We start from the raw sequence: 22,284 nt of genomic DNA on the forward strand, positions 1-22,284 counted from the left end.
AAACTACATTCAGAAGGCACCAATCACTGTACCTGCTCGTTTTGTTGTGATCTCTCACAACGAGTTTTCCCATCATCTCTTCCCAAAGTGTGTAAAAATTGCTATCTACGATACGTTAAACCTTGTGCATGGCACTGCACCACATCAAAAACCAATATAAGCTATTTCCTCGCCCGAGGCATACTATTTATAGCATGTGTATCCCTCGGCTCTCATACCGCCAGATATCATTTTAGACGATTAAAATACAGGATTTCTGTACATACTTCTTCTGAAGTCTTATCTGTCTGCGCTGAAATAGAATCACCTCGTCATTTTATCTCTGTTCAAGTTACAACAAACTGCTACGAGGAAAACAAGAAAATCACGCGTTTGGAAAGTTTCGCCCTCACGCAATAACTACGGAAAGCGTCATTAGCTTACAATATATCACTGGATTGAGTGACTGTGCAACAAAATGCAATAATATGTTTCTCAACCACGATTGAGAGCCCCAAGTGAGAGCAAAAGTAAAATTTTCCGTGTCAAAGAAAGACAACAACGAAAGCTGCAATATACGCCGCAAATCTGTAAACTTACGTTCACTGAACTGAAATGTGCTGGCTCAAATCATGAATCGTTTCGAGAATTAATTATTTCTGCTATGAACACGAAATGAACTTTAAAAAGTAGCTCATCAAATATTCCGTGAAAACACGCAGTGCTGCGGAAACGTCGTCTGCTCCACGAGGGTGTCTCCCCCTGAACGACGCGATCGCCCCAAGCGGGAGCAATTGTCCCTAAGTGACCTAGTCTATTGTATTCGAGCGGAGTTTCCTGACCAGAAAGAGTATTGCAGGACCGTGGTCACGCCAAGGCCAGGAATGTTTGCAAACATGCCTTGACTCTGTTAAAAGTTGGTGCGACTCTTGGCAGATGTCTATTAATACGCAAAAAAGTGTGCACATGAAAATAACTAAAAAGAAAATGCTCTTCCTTTTGAGTACTCCGTCAATGGTCGACCACTTAAGCAAGTCAGTAAACATAAATACCTAGGTCTTACATTTAGCGAGGATTTGAAGTGGGATCAACATATAAACGATGTTATCAGTAGGGCCAGTAGAAAGCTTTGTATGTTGAGGAGAAGTCTTTGCGACGCCAATAAACACGTGAAGCTAATTGCTTATGAAATCTTAGTACGTTCGGTAATTGATTATGGGTCTCTCGTTTGGTTTCTGGAAGCTACAACAAGAATAAGAGAGCTTGAAATGATCCAAGACGAGCTATTTGTTTCGTGTACAACAAATTTTCCAGTTTTGACTCACCAACTCAAATGCTCCAGTCGGCAGGGCTTCTGAATCTTCATGTCAGAAACAAAATAATGTGCCTAAATCTCTTTGGTCTATACTTAACGACGAAACTTGCATTCCCAAGGCCAAGTACTTGAAACTTTCTGACACCGGTAGTAGTCGCAGAAAGCACACCAAACATTTAGTGCAATATCGCTTCAAAACAAACTGCTTACGGTACTCCTTTTTCCCTAAAGCCATTGAAGAATGGAATAAGTTACACCAGACGGCTATTGATTGTGGCACCCTCCCTTCTTTTGTCTCCTGTGTTACTGAACTTTATCGTAACTCATAACTCTATTTCCTTTACATATGTGTATGTATGTATGCATACACATACACACAATAAACTACATTAGCTATACATATGCATATATGCATATGTATAGCTAATGTAGTTTATTGAGTACAGCTTCATGTTTGTTGGCATAGCGTTTTCTTTTTTTTTTTTTTTACAATGATTATTATTGTTGTTGCCGTTATATTGGTAGTGGAATATGCGCACTATGTATGTCCCTCCTTCAATGGCGAGTCAAATGCCAGAAGTATTCCAAATAAATAAATAAAAGGTAACAATGGTAGATCTTGTTCCCCCGATGCCTTTGCCGAAAAACTATTTGATGATTTCCCGGCCACTGCCATAAAACAGCGCTCACAAGGGAAGTCAAGTTAATGGTTTTTCGTGACTTGAACTGCAAAAGCCAAGATTTAAGCCAGGGAACAAGGCAAAAAGTCAGATCTCACTGAAATCATTTTTAGGGATCAGGTTTACGCACTAAAGTATCTTCACATAGCAAGCAATATAATATCAGTATCCATAGCAAGCAGTATCCGTATTGGTAAGTGTAGACCCCTTATCGTCCGTTTCGCAAGCTTTAAAAGTTAGAGACAGTGTATTGCAGTTAAAGGGACATCGCATCCGGGAACGTATGTAGGAGACCGGTAATGTTCGTCACCGCTTCACTGTCAACTTGGCCAAGCTTATCTTCCGAAAACAGCTCACATATTAAATAAACAAGTTTTAAAGATTCGCACTCCCTATGCAGCTGACACCATGATGATGTAAGCCATGCACAAGAAGAGGAGCACAGCACAGATGACTGCCGCCGCGAGGACGTCTGCTTGGAGTTTGCGTTGCAATATACTAAGTGGAAAGTCCTCGGTAAATACACCGACTTTCGCTTACCAGTGTGAGTTCTGACATCTCCATGTTGCGTGGAACAATGTGTTACACTCCTGGCTGTACGAACGTGTCTGACGCTAACCAGAAACAACATTTCTCAACACAGCAGACGCCGTCCCTAGTACTCCGGCTGGCCAAGGCTACCAAGTTCCCTCCAGCCACTCCCTGATTGGTCTTGTCCGTGCCAAAGGGTGCTCACTGATTGACCTTATCCAGGTGACGTTCACAGAGAGGGAATCCCGGATTACTCTCAATATCCGTCGTCTGCTCTTGCCATGTGTTACATCAAACTGCACAGTAAGAATGCCGCTAATTTGCGTAGGATTTTCGGTGTTACCAGTGACGAACATCAAGTAAAACGGCACTAGAGTTTTTGAATGAACCGGAACAAATGCGAAAGTCCCTTTAAGGCATGAGTTGATGAATAGCGAAATGAGTATTGCACAAGACTTTTCACTGTCTACCTATATTGCAAGGAAACGACTGTTGGAATATGGTAAAAGCATCAACGCTCCCTTTAAGCTTTGCTACTATAAGCTGTATGCAGACAACAAATGTTTCATGTACTATAATAACGAAACAGATTCTGTTTATGAACGTGCCACCATTTTGCAACAACACCCAAAAGCAAAGCGTAGACTCTGCAAATTACGTGCACGTCACAAGCACCGAGTGTGATGATAAAAACTGCTTAAAGGGGCACTAAAATGCAAAAACAACCTTCTCTCAAATGAAAGTGTGTGTTTCATTTAGTGTAATTCAAACTAAATTAGTTGACATAATGCTACCATTTAGAAGAAAAACTGAATGAAAACAGAGCCATCTTTGGCGGCAACGAATGGAATCCCCAGGAGATTGGCGGCATCTAATGAGGCAGCAGTAGAAGTGTGCACATACCTATCGTGGGGCTGTGGATTTGGAATGGGTCCGATCGTAACGTGCCGTATATGCGTGCCATGATGCGCACTGCTGCATTTTCCAATAACGATTCACTGAATTGTGTCCCACAACAGTTCTCGAGAATGTTCCACTGGCAACATTTATCTTCACGTCCCTTCGGACAGTGACGCCAGTCCGCTTCACAACACGCACTATGTTTTCCTCCGGGACTGCTCCATGGCATGGCACCCACGTGCACGTGCAGCATGCACTAAAAACACCGATGCACGAGCTGAAGCGTCATTCACTGCTTCGCGCCGAAGCAAGAAAGAGTCCGGTATAATTTTGATTGTAGCTTTGTAACGGAATGAAACTTTTCAAATTATGATAGCAAGTATGAAATTAAGATAGCATGTAATGTAATTTGAAGTAAACTTGCTTTTGCATTTTAGTGCCCCTTTAAAGGAGTAGAGAGGGCCATCAAAAAAAATTTCAGGTTAAGACGTCTGATGAAAGTGTGTGTGCCATTTTACCGAAATGCGAAAGGCTTTGATGTGTGCAATTTGCTTTTTCAGAAAAAAACTCACATAAACATGGCTCCGCTCGTTCACCCTTAACTCGCCACTCCGGGTATAACGAGGAGGAGGAGGAGAAGGAGGTATGAAACCACGTCACCAATGATGTTACAGGAAGAACTCGTTCTGGTTCGCCGGTCAGTGGGGGTCAGAGCCTTGTCCCTTTGCCACCGTAAACCAGTTTTGCCTGTTCTCCCGGAGAATTGGGGATAGAAGCAGCCGAATCATGACCGAGCCAATAGCAATGCCTTTTCAGAACCCTGAAGAGCCGAGTAGCAGACGACAGCGGTGTAGCAGACAACATTTCTCTAGGCCAATCAGCGAGCGTTCTCCTTATAGCGTCAGCGCGAGGTCCCAAGCAGATCACAGGCTGGTACTGCTCTCCACTGCCGTTGCTCACGGTTGCTTTTTGCGGCGTACTTTAAATTCAATTTCTGCGATAATTATGGCTCTGTGGTGTGAATTACTTCGCATGGTGCATCTTACTGGCGTACTTAACAGTTTCATAGGAAGAAAACTGGGTGTTAAAAATGACTTCTGTGCTACTTTAAATATGGCAACATGAACTCTCCCCCATCGAATAAGATGCTTTCTAACATGCTCCTTGCCTTACGTGAGCCGTAATGTCTGCTAAACATGGCATAGGTTTACGCAAAGCACTGCGGCTTTGAGGGGCTCTGCATCCCATAAAGTTTAATTATGTCACAAACGAACAATGTTCGTTGCTCTCAGAGTCATCGGGAACCACCAAAAAAATTCACATAAAATTCTAGGGGGGTCGCGTGGCACTTCTGGATCATTTAGCATGAAACGGCCCATTTACGAAATTGCTACCACCAGCAGCAGCACCACTACTGTGTTCTCATATGGGTAAGATGCCCTCTTTCGCTACAGAAAATTTGTCCGCTCCAGATGAGACGAGGTGCCAGTTGTTGACAGCAGACGTAAAGGAAATTCATTATTTTCATCTGATACATGTAACTGTTTCTCTTATGTTCTTCATTTGCGTCCCTAAGAAACAAATAGTGTCGCAGCAGCACTCCCCGCACCACCACATGTCGGAGCCACTATTATGCTCTTAGGTCATATAACTCCTCCCAATCTGGGATTTTCATCTCTGTGGTGGGTGATGCCCATATCTGTTGCTCTTCTGGACTTTTCTGGCAGGTATTTTGGGGGTGTTACAAAATTGTTTGGGGAATTAGGGGATGTTGGGAAAATCCCTGCTCCCAATTCCGGTAAAAGCATACACACAGTCAGTCTGCATTACTTGGGCACGTGTGTGTGGAAATGTACATGCTGGCCACATTGCAGTCACACAAACACCTCGTTTCAATAACCAGCCCAGCCTTCTGCCTACGCCACGCTCACAAGGCGTGATGTCTTATATGAGGCGTCATTTTTCAAGGTGGCACAAAGTGATGCATCTCTCGTCGTATTCGTTTTTGTTGATCTAAATAGAGTCTGCTTATTGGGGAAAGTACCTACAAGTGTGTCACCCTACCGTGCCACCAACAGAACTGACGTCTTTCAGGGTTGTGTAACAGAAAAATCTAAAACGTCACTTTGCTGTTGCATGCATAAGGTTCTGGCAAAGCCCACTGGCGGTAGACGGATCGGCTGACCATTTCCTACGCCATGTTTGCCAAATGAACTGCCTGTGACGTCTCTCTTGGATAATGTGCAAGAAAGGTGCTCTGACCGACGGCATCTGACATCACCTCACGATTATCGAGAGTGGACGCATGTTGTATTGTGAATCATGTCCATGTGACCTTTAACAAGTTCTCAACAAAATGAGAACATCTCGCGTGTGCGTGAGAATCAAACGTCTGTTGTGTGTTCCGTGCACACTACAGCCTTATTTCTTTAGTGAAAATATTACGTGACAATGCAGACGTGGCAGTTTAGTGTCCCTTAAGCGTGCTGTGAATGAACGAGATTTGCTGATAGCTTGGCTCAGAAGCAGAATGAGGGATGAGATGTCATTTGTTCACAAAGCACACTCAAGTCCCAGATCCATGTTGTGACACAGTAATTTTTTCAAATTTTGCACGCATTTTGGAGCTTGAAAAAAAAAAAAAAAAAAAAAAAAACAGGAAAATAATAGTAGTAGCAAGTAATTAACCGCAAAAACTGAAAAAGTTTCTAAAAAGAGAAAGTACGCTTAATGACCTCCCACTGGAGCCTTGAGTCTGGATAAGAAGCAGTAGACTGTATTTACGGTAAGGCCATTCTTTTCACCTGCAACTCCTGAACTAGTTCAAGGAGTGCAACCCTCTTGCATTCCTTTCATCATAGACCTCGCATGTATTTGAAAATTGGTGCAGCACGAGTGCAGCACTTTTCTTTTGAAAAGAATGGACCCCGTATTTACTCGCATAATTTGTGCACTTTTTCCCCCCTAAAAGAAAAGTCTTAAAAGTTGGTTGTCCGCAAATTGCGTGGGAACGTTCGTTACAATATTCAAACAACGCAAAATTGCAAAATTTTAGTATGACGGTCATATAGGCTCTCAGTAGAGCTGATACTGACGTTATCACAGCACTTTGCAAGTGCAAAAGAAGTACCCAAATACCACGCAACCGCACACAGTCAGGAGGCAAAGTGCCGGCCCATTACTGCTCATATACCGGTGAAACACAGTCACGTCAGTGGGCCATCACCCGAAAATGTGTGCAAATCAAACAAAATCATCGCAATAATTTCGGTAGCACTGCCGGCGTCATGGAAAGCAATCGCTACGGTCGCTGAGACGTGTGTGCCAGATATCCGCACGCAAAAACGTGGGTGTGCAAATTACACTATTTTTTTTTCTTTTCATTTTTAGTGCTAAACTAGGGGTGTGCAAATTATGCGATGCCACAAAATATGAGAGTAAATATGGTACAACATCATTGCTTTAGCAATATGGCTTATTTTCATTTAATCAATCTTTGATTGATGTTTAATTGCAATCAGTTAAATAATTAGGGGAAATATAAAATATTTGAATCCTCTTCTGCAACCACGATGCGCTAGGTGGGCCGTATCTACCATCGGCCTTTGCACATCTGCTATTTCCGGATTTTATAGTTGCCTTTCCGTGCGACTATTGGCAGTTTAGAAAACAAAGGAAACAATCCAAACGATTGCAGGAATACTAGACTGAAACTTTAAAACTCTTGGTTACAGGATTTGCACACAAGAACCAACTGCACAGATATGTCAAATTAGAAATGCTCTGGTTCCTAGTTTCGGGATGACAAAACTTGAGGCCACCTCTTCTTCTGCAAGCTTCTGAAGTCCAGTTTCAAATTCACTGACGTGGCAATTCATAGCTGCATTCTGAGATGAACATCAGGTAGCTGTGACCGTTGTGACTTGTTGAGGTTCAAGGGGAAAAAATAAAAAATAATAAATAATGATCACAAACGTATGTGCTGCCGAACATTGACGCCACGCTGTATTAAAAAAAATTACAGTATGGTTACGGTTGTATAACGCAAATTTCAGCGACAGCACTGTCTGCATTGGGCAGTCATTTTAGCCGTCATTCTTGTCGAAGCAGTGCATGGCAAGACAACGGCAGCAGTGTGAGATCATTCTTGAACCACAAGTAATGGCACACCAAGTGACTGTGGGTTGTTCCTGAATTGCCTAGTGAAGCCGTTCATGGCTCCTTCGACTTTCGCTTGCCTCTGACGACTCTTGGCCTCCGGCATCACACGCTGCAGGGTATTTGCGTTTATGGTGTTTTGCCTCAGCTTCAGCGGCATACACGTTGGGGTCCTCACGTCGCACTCTCTTGCTTGCAGCCTCCGCTGCACAACGAACCGAGTCTTCGTGAGCTTTGCACTTCCGTTCACGCTCTCGTACCCGCCGCAAAGCTTGTGCGTCAGCAGGATCCGGTACCTCCATGCCGTCTGAAGCAGAATCACTACGGGTGTTTTCTTACTCAAGCACCATGCTAACATTGTCCTTGTCGTCGTTTTTTTTTGCTTTTCCTTCTGCGGACGACACAGACGCCATGATCTTGGGAAACAAGGCACAAACGAAAAAAAAAAAGAAAAAGAAAGAAAAAAAGAAAAGGAGAGAGAGGGGGAGGGAAACGCCTTGCTGTCTAAGTACCTGTAAAACACAAGAACTTCCACCTCACAATATTTCTGTCATAAAACAGAATTGCACTCATGTTCTATCTGTTCCATTTGCAGTTCAGGCTCCTCGCTTTTTGGGACAATGGAAAAGGGATCAGTGATGAGTTTGAAGAGTGTGAAAACTCTGAGAAGATCGCGGGCGACGGAAGAATATGTGCGGAGTGCTTCCTCGTCCATGCACTCAAGCAGGTAAAATGACAAAACTCCTTTGAGAGCAGTTGCTGCTCACAAAGATTGAGCCTCACAACGAACACACTGACGGTGGCATACATCTATCTATTATATGAGATGTTCCTCGCAGTTTTACATTGAGAGAGTTGAGGTGCTGGATTATGTTGGTCAGAATGCCCAAGCCAACCCACAAAGGGCCAGCTACACCAGAGCATTTTTTTCCTTTGGTTTGGAGAAACACTGAAGAACTTTTCCCTTGCAGAGACACCTAACCTCCGTGTGGTAAAGTAGGCCTCTGTACACAGGGTACGTGTCCAAAAACTTTAATTAAAAGGGTACGCCTCGTGAGCATACACATTCAATGATGTTTAGTTCTAAAGCGTTTCTGACACTTATGATACAAATTTCATTTGTGATACTTTCATCATTGTTAAGAACTCAACAACAAAATTTGCAAACCTAAAGTGACACCTTCATGTCACCAAAGCAAAGGAAGTGTAAAATTTAGTCATTTTCCTCATGGAGCTAACTGGCTTTAGAGGCCCTACTGTTACAAAAAAAAAAAAGTATGCACAGGGTTTTGCCATTCGGCGGGTCTGTTGTCGGACGCTCGTAGATTTATGCAGAACTTGGCCCCTTCTGTGACGAGAAAAGGTTCACAAACCACACCAGCATTGCAAAAAGATGAGACAAAATACTAAAGTAATCATCGCAGCAGAGCTAATGATACAGATCAGCAAGCAAAAGATGACTGACTGTCCTTTCTGCCACTACAAGCAATGCAACTATAACAATTTGCCTCGTAACAAACTGAAGCTTGTTTGGCACGAGCTACCAAATGGTTTCATAAAACAGTCAGGCGGTTAGCTGGTGAAATAAAGTTGAATTAAATTTTGAAGCTGTGTCCTACAAAATTATAAAGACAAAACTAGCAGCAATAAAACTCACAAACACATAGTAGTATCGTTGACCGCATGCCTCTACATAGCAAACTTTTTCATTTAAAATTTTTATAAAGCTTGGTTACATGAAACGCCCTGCTATCAGTGAACAGCATGTATTTCTGCTAATTTTTCAAAATAGTTCCTGAAATTTCACTCATTTCTGAAGATGTACATCGTACACTGAAAAATAATACACTACACAAGTATATCATGTCTGCGCAGCTCCCCAGTTCCCTCCCTCCCCTATTGCCCATGGAACGACCTCTCTGGTCTCTCTCCCAAATACGGGGAAAACAGCTCAACGTGAGGCACACTTAGTATCCACAGATAACGTAGCCATTCTGCCAGGAGGTTTGAACCTTCTGTTTCTATGGCTGGAATGTTCTTGAATTCGGTGAGTTTATGTGACAGAGACTTTACCTGTAGTGGGCCAAAGGCTCTTTCAGCTCTCACTGTTTTCAAGGATCTCTTGTGCTTCCTGAGCTGCCTGCTGCATGCCGCTTTTTAGTTTTTCTCCCACGTGGATAGCTGCCTCCTCTTCTACTCCTTCCTGCCTCATTAGGGCAACATAATTCTCCAGCAATGGGGCTTATTGAGATAGCCCCATAATGCAAACATGGTATTGAACACCTTGTGGGAAGCAACTTGCTGACCCACAGCTGCCCTCAGTAGACTTGCAACCTTTTGCCAAATACTGCTACGCAACAGGTAGAATACTTGAGCTCTTGCTGAGACGAGCACACTTGACTCTTTGAATGCCCTGGCTCGGGGCTTACAATCATGTTATACCCAACAAACCAGGGCCTGGATCCGCTCCTGCCTTGCAGAGAATAATCGTGAAGGGACCTCACGCATCGTCAAGGTTCGGGCGTCAGTCCTAGTATGCACAACATAGATGGCTCACGCCATAGACAGATTGCTCACGAAAGTTCACCAAGTGCTAATTGACCTTGATGTCGGCCGAGTGTTACAGTAGTTATCAAACAAGAAGCGTAGCAATATGTATTGCGAAAATGTGGCACAAGATACGCAGATACGTGGGATGTCTGTGCAAAACGAAAGTACTTAGATCAGGTCACGTCCAGGGTCATGTGTACCTTGGAGCAGTTGGGAGCATGCGCAGTATGCGTGTTTATCTGACTGTCTTTTGCGTGAGCGCGCCACACTTCTCCTGAGAGCCGTCCACATTGCGAAAATCGCGTCCTTCAAGCCAATCAAATTTCCGCGAACTTCTGTGTAAAATAAAAAATTCCACAAAATTTTGAGCAGCATATGGGATTCCGAGAAATTCCCTGCCAGACGAAGGATTCCGCGATGAATTCCAGATTCCTCGACATTTTGCGGAATCACGGAAAACCGGGGGCTTTAGTAATGACCACCGCCGTGTAACACCGAGAATTCGTGCCAGAAAAACAAGTGCCAGAGAAAACTTACTGATTCGTATGTTTTACCTGGTGACTTTTAACGTTAGTGGTGGAAAAGCATCTTGCAGAATTTCTGAGCATCTCACTTCGTAACATATTCAGCTGTGTTTCTCTGTTTTCTAACGCTCGCTTCCGATTTCCCAGATAAGCTCTGGCAACCCATTCCTCATGTTGTTCCAATCCTTGAACAAAAAATAAAAAAGCTAAAACTTGAAAACTCCGATAAACATCCCCAGATTTTTGCCAAAAGAAAATCCCCAATAATAAGTAAGTAATAAACAACATGTAGTAAATGCTTTGAAAAGCCATCATGGTACACCTTCAATATGATGACATGATGACATGCTGTCATGTGGCCAGCTGTTGGACACTCAGGAACCCCCTTTAAAGTTTTGTGCACTCTAATTGATTCCAGAAGGTCGAGCATATTCACCCTTGTGGAAGTCGCACTCTGAACAGTAGAGTACTTTAACAAATGCAAAATGTACCGTGGACAGTCAAGGAGCCGCACAAAAGCATGCAAAGAACTGTGCGTTTAGGTTCAATGGCACTGTTGCATTAACAAGAATGGAATGGTTTCAAGAAGGGCAACTCACTTGTTGCTGATGAGCAATGGTCTGCTTCATGAGAACACTTTTTATGCTCTGCTCCATGGCATACTTCTTGGCTTTAGTCACCATCTCCGTTTGTTCTGGGGTCAACTTCATGAGTCCAAAACCAATGAGTGGTGGAGCAGCCTTGAGAGCCCCAGGACCAGCCAGGACAGGTCCAGTCTGTTCCAGCTGTGAGGCTTCCTCCTTGCTGCTCTCATCTGAAGGGCAATGTATGCTTTCTTAGCGGTAACCATCTTAACCATCTGCTTCCCCACCCCAAGAGAACTTTGGCTCTAACTAGTGTTTTGGGGAGTAGGTGGGTGGGGGTTCACAGTCAAAATACTACCAGTTAATGAGAACTAATGCTATCTTAGACTAAAAATCTTCAAATTTCAATGGGTTCAGGAACAAAGATCTCAAATACTTGATTGATTTTAAGGAACAAAAAAAGCAAATTTTTGTGATGCTTTAAATGTGAATTAGTGAAAGGTTTTAAACGGAGATGGGCACTATCCAATCAACATTACTAATTGAAACACATTTCACTATTTACAATAACATTAGGCATTTAATCTATTAGCATGAGTGCTCAAGTACTAGGCTATAATCCCGTCAAACAGTTTTGTAGCTCAACAACTCAAACAATTTTTAAAACAACTGAAATGTAAAAAAAAATATCTGCCTTTGAAAAATTTCAGACTGACAGTTCTCAAGAACTTAATCAAATCAACATGACAACTAAGTGTGGTCAAGATGTAAGTGTAAGAAGGTTAACTGTGCTCAAGTGGAAAGATTTATTTCCTTGGAATGCAAAAGAAATGCAATTGGTTCCTTCTTATGAGGCATGAATATGAAACTGCTGCTTGACGATATTTTTGGCGAGGATCAATGAGGGGAAATTTTGGCATTCCAAGGCACTGGAGAGAGTAAAATATTCAAACTTGGGCCACAAACAACTATCCGTCTTCTTAAGTTGGACTAAACGGATATTAAATCCTTTTGCCACAGGTTCTGCCCCAGAGCAAAGTGAGGAATATCAAGAGAACACAAGAGAAGGGGGCCATTACCGGTGGCTGGCCAGTCACACGAATTGCCCCATTTGCAACCTTTTGCATCATGTCAACACCTTGAGATGCTTTGCCTCTCAACTACAGGGCATAGAGAAAAACACAGAAGAAAAAAAGACACAGGTCAACAAGGCAGCAGAAATACACAGCTAAAATTGCCGCTTGCGGAATACGTCGAGAAACGGTACAACCTCGTTACAAGGTGACTTGAACCAAACCATAAATCGTAGATGGAAGCTCAGAACTGTGGATTCTTGTCAAAGGGGATTCCTTGGGTTTTCAACTGGAGGAATTTAGGAATTTATAAGGACATCTGGGATAAATTTTCTGGGACTAGGTATGTGGTCAAGTCAAAAAGAAAGAAACCACCAACATTACGGGTACAAAAGTGTTAATGACATGACAAATTCTGGTATTTTCGGCATTTTAAAACATTTGCCTAAAAAATTGGCAGATATAATACTAGGGAGAGTTAAATAGGTAGGTGCTATTTCACTACGAACCACACAAAATATAACTAAATGACCAAAGAAAAATCTCATACGCAAGTCGTCCATAGGATACTAATCACAAAGAATGATAGAAAACACTTCTTCGCAGAGAATAAAATTAGTCTCAAATTCAGATTTAAGATTTGTGTTAACAATCCCATTTCGGAGCTGCTGAAGAGACTACCATGGTGTTTTGTGCTAACCAACCCAAAGAGATGACTTCCGATCTAAGCATGAAGGGTCGTCATTACTAGTTGAGGAAGCTTTCCTTTGTTGGAGGGTTCCACATGTACTTTACCAACTGATAAAATGTTACAGGGGAAGGTTTTTCTCTGAACTGGAGGCTAGCGGTTCCGCAGGGTGGTATTCTCTGCATTCCACCTGGAAACAAGGTGAAGGAAAAAGTAAAATGTGATGCCTCGGATACTGGCATTTTCCGCATGTAGCATCTTATGCAAGACTATAATTAAGAGCTTTTCCAAATATGATGGATTTTTTTTTTTAATATTCCACTGGTGTTTTTCGGCGCGCTTCGGCAAATGGCGAAAACGCAGAACCCTATGAATAACCAGTGCCTTCAAGGACAGTTGAAATGCCTCTTCAGGCAGTGTATGGTGCAACCCCACAAAATATATAACCAGAGCGACTCATCATAATGGAACAGCTTAGTTTCGAAGTGTGTTATTAATCTGTACCATGGAAGGGGTTTCTGGGAGTGCCACCACCACAGTGACCTCTATCCACAGTGCGTAAACTTGCGATGTGATCTGCACGTTGTGCGTGTTTACTCTGCACACTCCAAATGCGCAAGGCTCGTATTGCTTCCATCGAAATGTGATTTCACACTTAAGAGTTACTTAAACCAGTTTTGTTCTGACACCTTGTAAAGAGGTTCCATAACATGAGCGGTATTCAGTCCTGTACAACATTTTCATGTTACAAGTATTGTCAACGCACGAGAAAACCAGCAATATAAGTCTGCCTCCACCCAACAGGAAGAGTGTCACAAAAAAAAAGCTAGCTTTTCTGTTCTGTTTATTTTCTCATTGTGCCTCCAGTTTTTCACAAGCAGAACAACTGAACATCTCTTTGCCTTTTGTAATGTTCACGAAAGATACACAGCTGGATTTAGCAGCCGAGGAACCCATTCAAAACCTCCACTGCATAACTCAATTTACGTGAGCGTATCTCCAAATTTCTTGCTTTCTCCTTTCCTAAGAAACAAATACTTCTCTGAACGATTTGGGTCAACAGATGTCAGATAAAGGAACTGACCAAAAATTGTACATTCGCACACACACAAAAAAGGGGGGTAGGGCAAGTTTGTTCATATAAAGCAGATGCAATTACAAAACATTGTTTGTGCTTGTATAAAATTATCTTTAGAAAAGAGAAAACAGAAATAAGGAAGTTTAATTTGACATGCATCCCACAATAATTATCCACTAGACCCAACAGGAACATCTAGTCAATGTCCGACACCACCAGGGCTACATACAATTTCCCAATTCCTGCTAAGCAGCTAGAATTTGCTCTTGACAAAGAATAGTACATGTGTAGAATTGCAAGTGTACATGAACAAATTATTGCAGCTACTATTATGTGCTGGTACGATTTCTTGTCAATCAGAGCTGAGCTGCAGTACCAATGACAGTTAACCTAGCGAAAATTTTTTTTTAGCCGATAGGGAAAAAGTGCGAGCCCTAACTGTGACCGACTACTGGACGCCCAAACGCACTGGCTGGCTCTGCTCCCAAGAAACACCTGCGGTATCAATGGGTGGCCTCTGGAACAAATAGAAAAGAACACGCACACAAGTGGCGGTTAGAAGAACTGGCCTTCTCCGAGTCACGTTACGTTATTCCCATACTGGTAGTGCTAGGGGGTGCTTCCAGCAATGCCCTCAAGAAACCAAAAGCTTGCTTAAAGGCACTATGGTGAGACCCACAAAACCTTTGTAAGCATCTCTAATGCATTCGCCATGAGAAGTATGATCCAAACATACGTTAGAACAACAGAGATATTAACTAAAAACCATGGCCAAAAAAGGCAACTGGTGCGACCCAACTGCTGCCAGTGCAATGGAGAAACTAGATAAGACTAGAGATGGGTGCGGATAAGACAGACAGTGTCCGCATGGCATCCACAAGCTCTTTAGATGAAACAGGTGTATCCGCATCTGCATGGATATTGTCCCCATTCATCATCTCACAATAAAGTTGTTGTTGCAGCATGGATATTGAGTATAGCTGCACATTCGCGGTTACTGGACTTGTAGGAAAAAATATCTATGACATAGATGTTACGTTACAAACGCTTTGCAGTTTACAGACTTTCTCAGGAATGTCACTGCAGTTAAAGGCACAGTAATGCAAGTAACACTATTTTTGATTCACAGCGTATTCTGGAATATGGCTCCCCCTACTAGTGTTGGTAGAGACACTAATGCTTATTTGTGGATAAAATGAGGAGATCCGCAGAGGCATCCTATCCACACAGATCCACGAATATAACCGCACTGACACACACGTCTAGATGTCACCTTCCCTGCTGGCTTGGAGTGAGGAAATGGTGTCAGGCAACCATCTTCTTTTGCTCGTCTACTGCACCCGCATGGAATGCAATATGGCAATAACCCAACATGTTTCAAATAAAAGTACCTAAGAATTGAAAATTTTCAAAGGTCACATCATGGTACCTTTAAAATGGTTGTGACACTTTGATAGAGGTGGTGAGGAAAAAACAATTTTCTACATGTCGAATTTGGCGATATATAAACCCTTCAACACACATATTCAACATCAGAGTCCCGGTCATTCCCATTGGTAGTCATAAGCATGTGACCCCTCTAGCGCTTCCTCACCGGCGGACTCCAGTGACGTCAGATCCGCATGAGCAGTGCCGGTTTTCTATACTATGTATATTACCCCTTTTGCTATAAAACATGTACTGCAGGTTCACCATCAAGCAAAGAACAGCATTTTACATTTATCCAGAATAGCTTGTGACCAAGTGTAGCAACCCCTTTAATGTCCCCCCTCTCAGTCCTTTGTCATGTGGATATACAGGGTCACATGGTTTGCTTCAGTCAATTGTTGCAGGCTTTCTGTGGATCAAGAATGTTGTGAGCAGCACTCTACTTGATGCAGACGCATGTATAATAGTGATACTTAAGTGAATAATTTTGTTAACAACGCTTTTCCCCATTTTATCAGCTTTCGATACAACAACACCTTTCCAGTATGTGCAGCACAAGCTCAGTGAAAATGTAAAAAAATATTGTCTCAGAAAGAACAAGGTCCTAACACCCCATCTGGGACCCAGCTAGGGTTCTATGTTTCTTGATATTATTTTTGGGTAAATTCATGGGGCATTTTTAACATCTTATCCTTCACGAGGTTATATTTTCTTGGGCTCGTTTTCTGGTTGCAAGACCAAAATCTAAGGTCAACCAGGAGATCTTGAACAATGGCAGTCCTCGAAAAAGCCAGACAGCAGCAGGAACCGAATCTCTCGATTGTCGGACGAGTGTGTTAACAAATTATGCTATGCTGGCATCTGCTATCCGATCAAGTGGCCTCATTCAACTCACTCTCTTCACATTCTCTCCTAAGTTTCTTCTCATGATCACCATACATGCACACACACTTGACGTGCACTCCACAAACTCTTTGCTTGGCTGTCACAGCTCTCTTGAGTATGTATTATCCACTTTGATTCTCAGATTGTATCATAAAATGATAACATTCAAGACAATGGGAATGTGTGTAAGAAAAAAAGAAAACATCTAGACAGCACCTTAACGAAAACCAAAATTGTAGAAAAAGTTTCAGAGAAGTGTTTTTCAAACATATCGAACAACAAGAGCTTTGTTTTGTGCGCAAGTTTGGAATCTCAAGTGCATTGCCAGAGTGCTCCCTAAGATTCTGACCGAATGTACTCAAAGAGTTCCAACAGGGGATGCTGAAATAGTATACATCCACACACAAAGAAAGTGTCGTGTAACGAAGGCCAGCACCAGAATGGACCTACATGGGGCCACGCTTTTGAGCGCTACAGTGCGCTGCACCCTGCAAAATTCAAGAAGAGAACACGTGCTTATAGTAGTAGTTTGTCTGTTGCCTTGACGTTCCACTGCAGCAGATGCACCCGTTGACAATATGCTATCTATGTTGACCACGGTCACACACGTCAAACCAGAAACAGCGGTGCCTTCAAAAATTCACAAAATTTTGGAGGAGACAGATTTAGTATAAAATAATGTGGTGACAGAGCCATGCTAAACGATATTAAGGATTAAACATTTCTTGGATAACATGTTTTTTTACAAAAGCCAGGTACATTGGGAAACTGTGAGGTGAGCCCAGACCACATGTTAAATTGTGTTCTGTCTGCAGATTCAGTTTTAAGGCTCACTGTATTGTACACCCTTGTACAGCTATAACACCGTACATAGCATACAGCAATAGCAAGATTTCTCGTGTCAAGTGCAGGCATGTTGCTGAAGGTGCTGCTGGCGGCAAGTCTTGGATCTACTTCTAGAGATGAAATGCAATTTAGAGGAAAATTTTTTACATATAAGATAGTGCCCCAAACAAGTTGAAACGATAAATATCTATTTCATATGATCATAAATCAGACCATAAATATGTTGTTGTTGTAGATTTCATAGGATGGCAAATTCACGCATGATGGCCATCATGCTTGAATCTGCCATCTGTAATGTCATATTGATGCCCAATGATGGGCAATAATGGGTTATGATTTTGATGTTGGTACTAAATGATAATTCTTGGCTTTACATCGCAAGACAACCTTGATCATGAGTTATGCCAGTCTGTACATTGATTCTGTCCACTGAAATTACAGCACACAATATTTAATATCCCTCACTGAAGATGACAGGTTTAAGCAACTTGTACCAAGTGCTCGTGCAGTTGGCCATGCTTGAGCCCACAACTTGAGAACAGCAGTAGGAGATGTCAAATGTCCGAAAATGTTCAGGGGAAAACAGTGAAGCATGATGCCATCAAATACAGAGAACGGCAGTATTTCCTAGAGTTTTAGGTTACATGGAACAGTACAGCTGAAATAGCTGTAGACTGGAGAAAGACTGTAGACCCCCACTGGACACTACGGTTTGCACATGGTTGAAAGTTTCCAAGCATTGTGCCGCAAATGAGTCGCTTTGTGAAAGTTGGCCATGCTCAAAGAGAAAATGCACAAAACATGTACCTGCCAGCAGAAAATTACAAAGGCAATGTTTATGCTACTGCCCTCTCCAAACGAAAACCAAACTGAGGATGCCATGAAAAAAATTACGTCCAGAAATGTTATGTATGTCTCTTTTTTCTAACTCAGTGCAATGAAAATAAATACACATTTTTTTTCTTCTTCTTGTTCTTTTCGTCATTTACATTTCTAATCAATAGGTAGTCTGTTATGATGCAATTGGCTGTGAGTAAGGCATAGCGTAATGTGATGGCGAATGAATATCTAGAAGTGTAAACCTATGGTTTATCCCAAAATTCAAGCTGTGTTCTGTTTTGGGGAGAAAGATTGATCGGGTTTCCTCCTCACTCCCTCCACATGACCCAGCTTACAGGTGGAGGAGAAAGACCACGGCTTTCCTGAGTGAGTCATCATGAGCAGAAGGTGACAAGGTTCCCTAGATAGGATAATGGGAGAGGTTTATGCCCCTCTGCGAAATGTAACGGTCATTTCCTTAGATGGCGTTTCATGAAACTTTGGCAGCTCTGTTGGGGCAATCGTGCTCGGAACTCTGCAGAAAGCGAGTGCCGCAGGCTCGTTCCACGTGTGTTCCTTCAACTTATTGTTGGCCACTGTCCTTCTCCTTTTTCATTTTGTTCTCGGACTTTTAAAAACATTCAAGATCTTTCAGAGGTGCTCGGAATATCGCAATTTGGCATTCAGAACAGGGTGAAACCAATGCCCACAAGAAAACATGTACTAAAAAAATTTAAAAAATGTGAAGATTATTTGTTTTTTAACACGTGGTCACAAAGTTTATGCTTCTGTGTAAGCTGCAGCTCTGAGACACAGGTTGATATTGCCTAAAATAAGAAGACAGATGTATGATAGTGATAAAAAAGAGGGCAGAAGAATTTTGAATTGAAACGCCCTTTGGTCCGCTGACAGAATTCTGCCTTCGTTGTAAGTGAAGAACTGCCCTATCTACCCCTGGGCCGAACTTCCTCTATCGGTTAAGACTTGTCTTTTGAACTGCACATGATAAGTGTTTTGAAATGAGCACTCAGAACAAATACGGAACTATTGTCTGCGTGATATTTATATTAAATCATTTAAAGGGGCAATAAACAGGTATATGAGGCACACCTTTTTAAATGCGTTGTAGCATGCTGCCGATGGTGACCGTTTAAAAAAAAATTGTTGTTGCCAAAAAGTAAATAATGACTCCGAACTGACTGAATACTCGCTGCACTCTTTCACCCTCATGCCCAGCCCTGCGATGTCCTGGCGACAATAGCGACGCGTCATTTTGACGTCGCGCATCATCAGCCATTTAGAATGCGGGATTGCTTATACATTATTGCTGTCGTAATATCGAGAAGTGAGGTCAATTCTAAACATATTCCCACTTGTCCAATCCAAGACAGCCAGTTCAAACCATACCAAGAACCCTCAATATTCTATTTCACGTGCCGTATTGCTCTGCGAGGACTCCGCCATGTTCCTGCAACCGGTTCCCTCCCGAGCTGAAGCTTGTCTCAGTGGGGTCCGTCACAACCAAATAAAATGTATCGGAAGAAATAAAAAGAGATTCGATGAAATGGCGGCCATCAATTCGGCATTCGATTAAATGTATCCATGTCCAATATGCTTTCTTTTTTTCGTTTGCCTTTGTTACAGGGCCCACAAGCATCAGGTCGCTCCCCAGTTCTAAAAATGGTTTGAGATTACAGCGCCTAACTGCTTCAATGTAATTACACCTGATATCTTTCAGTTCGTTATATATATCATCCGCGTTATATACGAATGCAACGGGTTAAGCATGATGAGATTCTTACAGTGAATCAACAGGCAGATCAATTAGAGCAGCGGTTCCCAAACTTCTCGTTGTGTTGGACCCCTACACCACAGAGAATCCATTCGAGGGACATAAATAAGGGACGTGAAGAAAGAAAAGGACAAACAAACAGGGCACAGCCATGCAGGAAATGAGATGATAGTATATTTCGGCCGTTTTTAGTATCATATATCGTCATATATCAATATCGTCCCTCTCAGAGATGACATGAGCAGCACTCGCCAAGATGGGCTTCAGGCTGTCTTGGATTGTTGCGGACCGCCACAAACACTACCGGGAACCCCGGGGGTCCACGGACCACACTTTGGGAACCACTGAATTAGACAGCGCCACTCGGTTCCCTGTATCTGTTTGTTTTTCTCGTATTCGAAAACGGGGATTACAGCCACACACATATTCCCCTCTTTACTTTTTATCCTTTTTTTCTGGGAGGGGGTGGGGGATCCTAAATATGGGTCTTCTACCTTCTGATTACATGAATTTATAAACATGGCTTGATGATGCGTTAAATTATTTGAAATAAACATCATGCGGACATTAGTTCTGTATTTGTTTCGAGTGCTCATATCAAAACTCTTATCGTGTGCAGCTCAAAAGACAAGCCTTAAAGGGGTTCATTACATCATGGACACATTGTATTGCACGCCAGAGTACAGAGGAAAAAAGAATCACTCTTCTATGTGTCGTACTTAGCAAGATACAAGCCCTCCAACACACTCCCGACCTAAGCGCAGACGTCACAGACCTCAGATTTGCGTCCACTCCCACTGGCAGCTGTAAGCCCGTGACTTCTCATGCGCTGCCTCACTGGTGGCTGTGAGGTCTGTGATACCAGAGCTACGCGAGTTTCGGTATCCGCAGTGTCCATTTTTTCTGTTTCTATTTCCCTCCCAGCTGTTAAACTTTCAATGGAGGTTCACATCGATGCAAAGCACCGTTTTTCTTACACTGATCTGGGATAACTTGAGATGACCTGTTGCAACCCCTTTAACCAACAGAGGAAGTTCTGCCCACTGGCAGATAGGGCACTTCTTCACTTATAAGGAAGGCAGAATTCTGTCAATGGGCACCTCAATTCAAAATTTTTCTGCCCCCTTTTTACCACATCATACACCTCCCTTCTTATTTTAGGCAATATCAACCTGAAACTCAGAGCTGCAGCTTACACATAACCGTAAACTTTACGACCACGTGTTAAAAAAACAAAGAAGCTTCATCTTCATGAGTTCCTTTTTTTTAAAGATAAACGTTTTCTTGTGGACATCAATTTTACCTTGTTCTGAATGCCAGGTCACGAAAGCTGAGCACCTCTGAGCTGAGCACCTATGAAAGATCTTGAATGCCTTCAAATGTCCAAGAACAAAATTAAAAGGAAGCCCACAGCGGGCAACCAATAAAATGAGCTGCATTCTGTGGCAGTTCAGTAGCTATGCCAAAGAGAAAACTTAAAAAACGGCAATGGCCAACAGTAAGGACAAAGAATAGGCATGGGAAGAGCCCGCGGTAGTCACTTTCAGCCGATCTTCAAGGTCACCCCGTGCAGAGACAGCCAAGCATGGCTGCCCCAAAGCAGAGGCTCTGCGCCCAAGTTTCATGTAGTGCCATCTAAGGAGACAAATGTTACAATTTGCAGAGGGACGTAAACCCATAGATTGAGAAGTTACCCGTCAAAAAGAACTCGTTACAAGTGAAGTTACCGTGTGAAAAATGTAACTAAGTTAATAACGAAGTTCTTCAACCTGAAATGTAACTCGCAGTAACTGAGTTCCTTAAGAAACAACAAGTTACTTCCAAGTTACTTCGGACACAAAACAGCATTGCGCAGGTGCAGCACGTGTGAGCAGTTGAGGTAGACCTTCAGTTGCCCGCGGAGGAGTGGCAACACGCTTAGATCGTTTTCGTGTATGTCCAACAATAGACCGCTCCCTGTTTGTAAACAAATGACGTCATAGTGTTCGACAGTGCCACAAATTTCGTAGCACTAAACTACGCTCGAAGCTAGAGGTGAACAAGGTCCCGCCCGAAAGCCACGGTCTTGAGGGGATTACGATATGGTCCCTTAAAGGGACGCAACCCTCGGTCGTGCTTTTCTTTCAGTCGGAGGCAGTGAACAAGTGCCCATTCGTGAAACCCAGCCCTCTCCTTCAGATTAGTTTCGGTTTCAGTCCGTCTACCAAAGTCATGATGACGTTTCTCTGGTAGAGGTCTATTCGAACGCTTTGCATCTTACTCCCTGTGAGCACCCAATGGTTCAGCTTCATTTCAATCGCAGCGGTTCTTCCTTCCTGAATAAAATACTGTCATTGATTGAATATCACGTTTTATGGCAAAAAATGCCACGAAGGATCCGGAGAGAAAGCAAGAAAATATGTGGACGTGAGTGAAAAGCGAGTTAAAAGTAACTTGGAACTTAAGTTACTTTGG

The 22,284-nt window shown here is 42.6% G+C and overlaps 1 protein-coding gene across 4 annotated transcripts in view; it reads right to left on the reverse strand.

Annotated features, from left to right (window-relative positions):
* Window positions 1–22,284, reverse strand: part of LOC135377200 (poly(U)-binding-splicing factor half pint-like) — a 61,712-nt gene that overhangs the window by 36,344 nt on the left and 3,084 nt on the right. For 2 of the 4 annotated variants that reach the window (XM_064609486.1, XM_064609485.1), the window contains 2 exons: window positions 12,301–12,381; window positions 11,237–11,451 (listed from right to left, as the gene is read on the reverse strand). In XM_064609486.1, coding sequence (XP_064465556.1) covers window positions 11,237–11,347 — 111 coding nt within the window. In that variant the 5' untranslated portion in view covers window positions 11,348–11,451; window positions 12,301–12,381. Of the gene's footprint in view, window positions 1–11,236; window positions 11,452–12,300; window positions 18,638–22,284 lie in introns of those variants that run through there. The other 2 variants (XM_064609484.1, XM_064609483.1) reach the window with 2 other exon arrangements.

The sequence above is a fragment of the Ornithodoros turicata genome, chromosome 1, assembly GCF_037126465.1.
Source record: "Ornithodoros turicata isolate Travis chromosome 1, ASM3712646v1, whole genome shotgun sequence".
NCBI lineage: Eukaryota > Metazoa > Arthropoda > Arachnida > Ixodida > Argasidae > Ornithodoros > Ornithodoros turicata.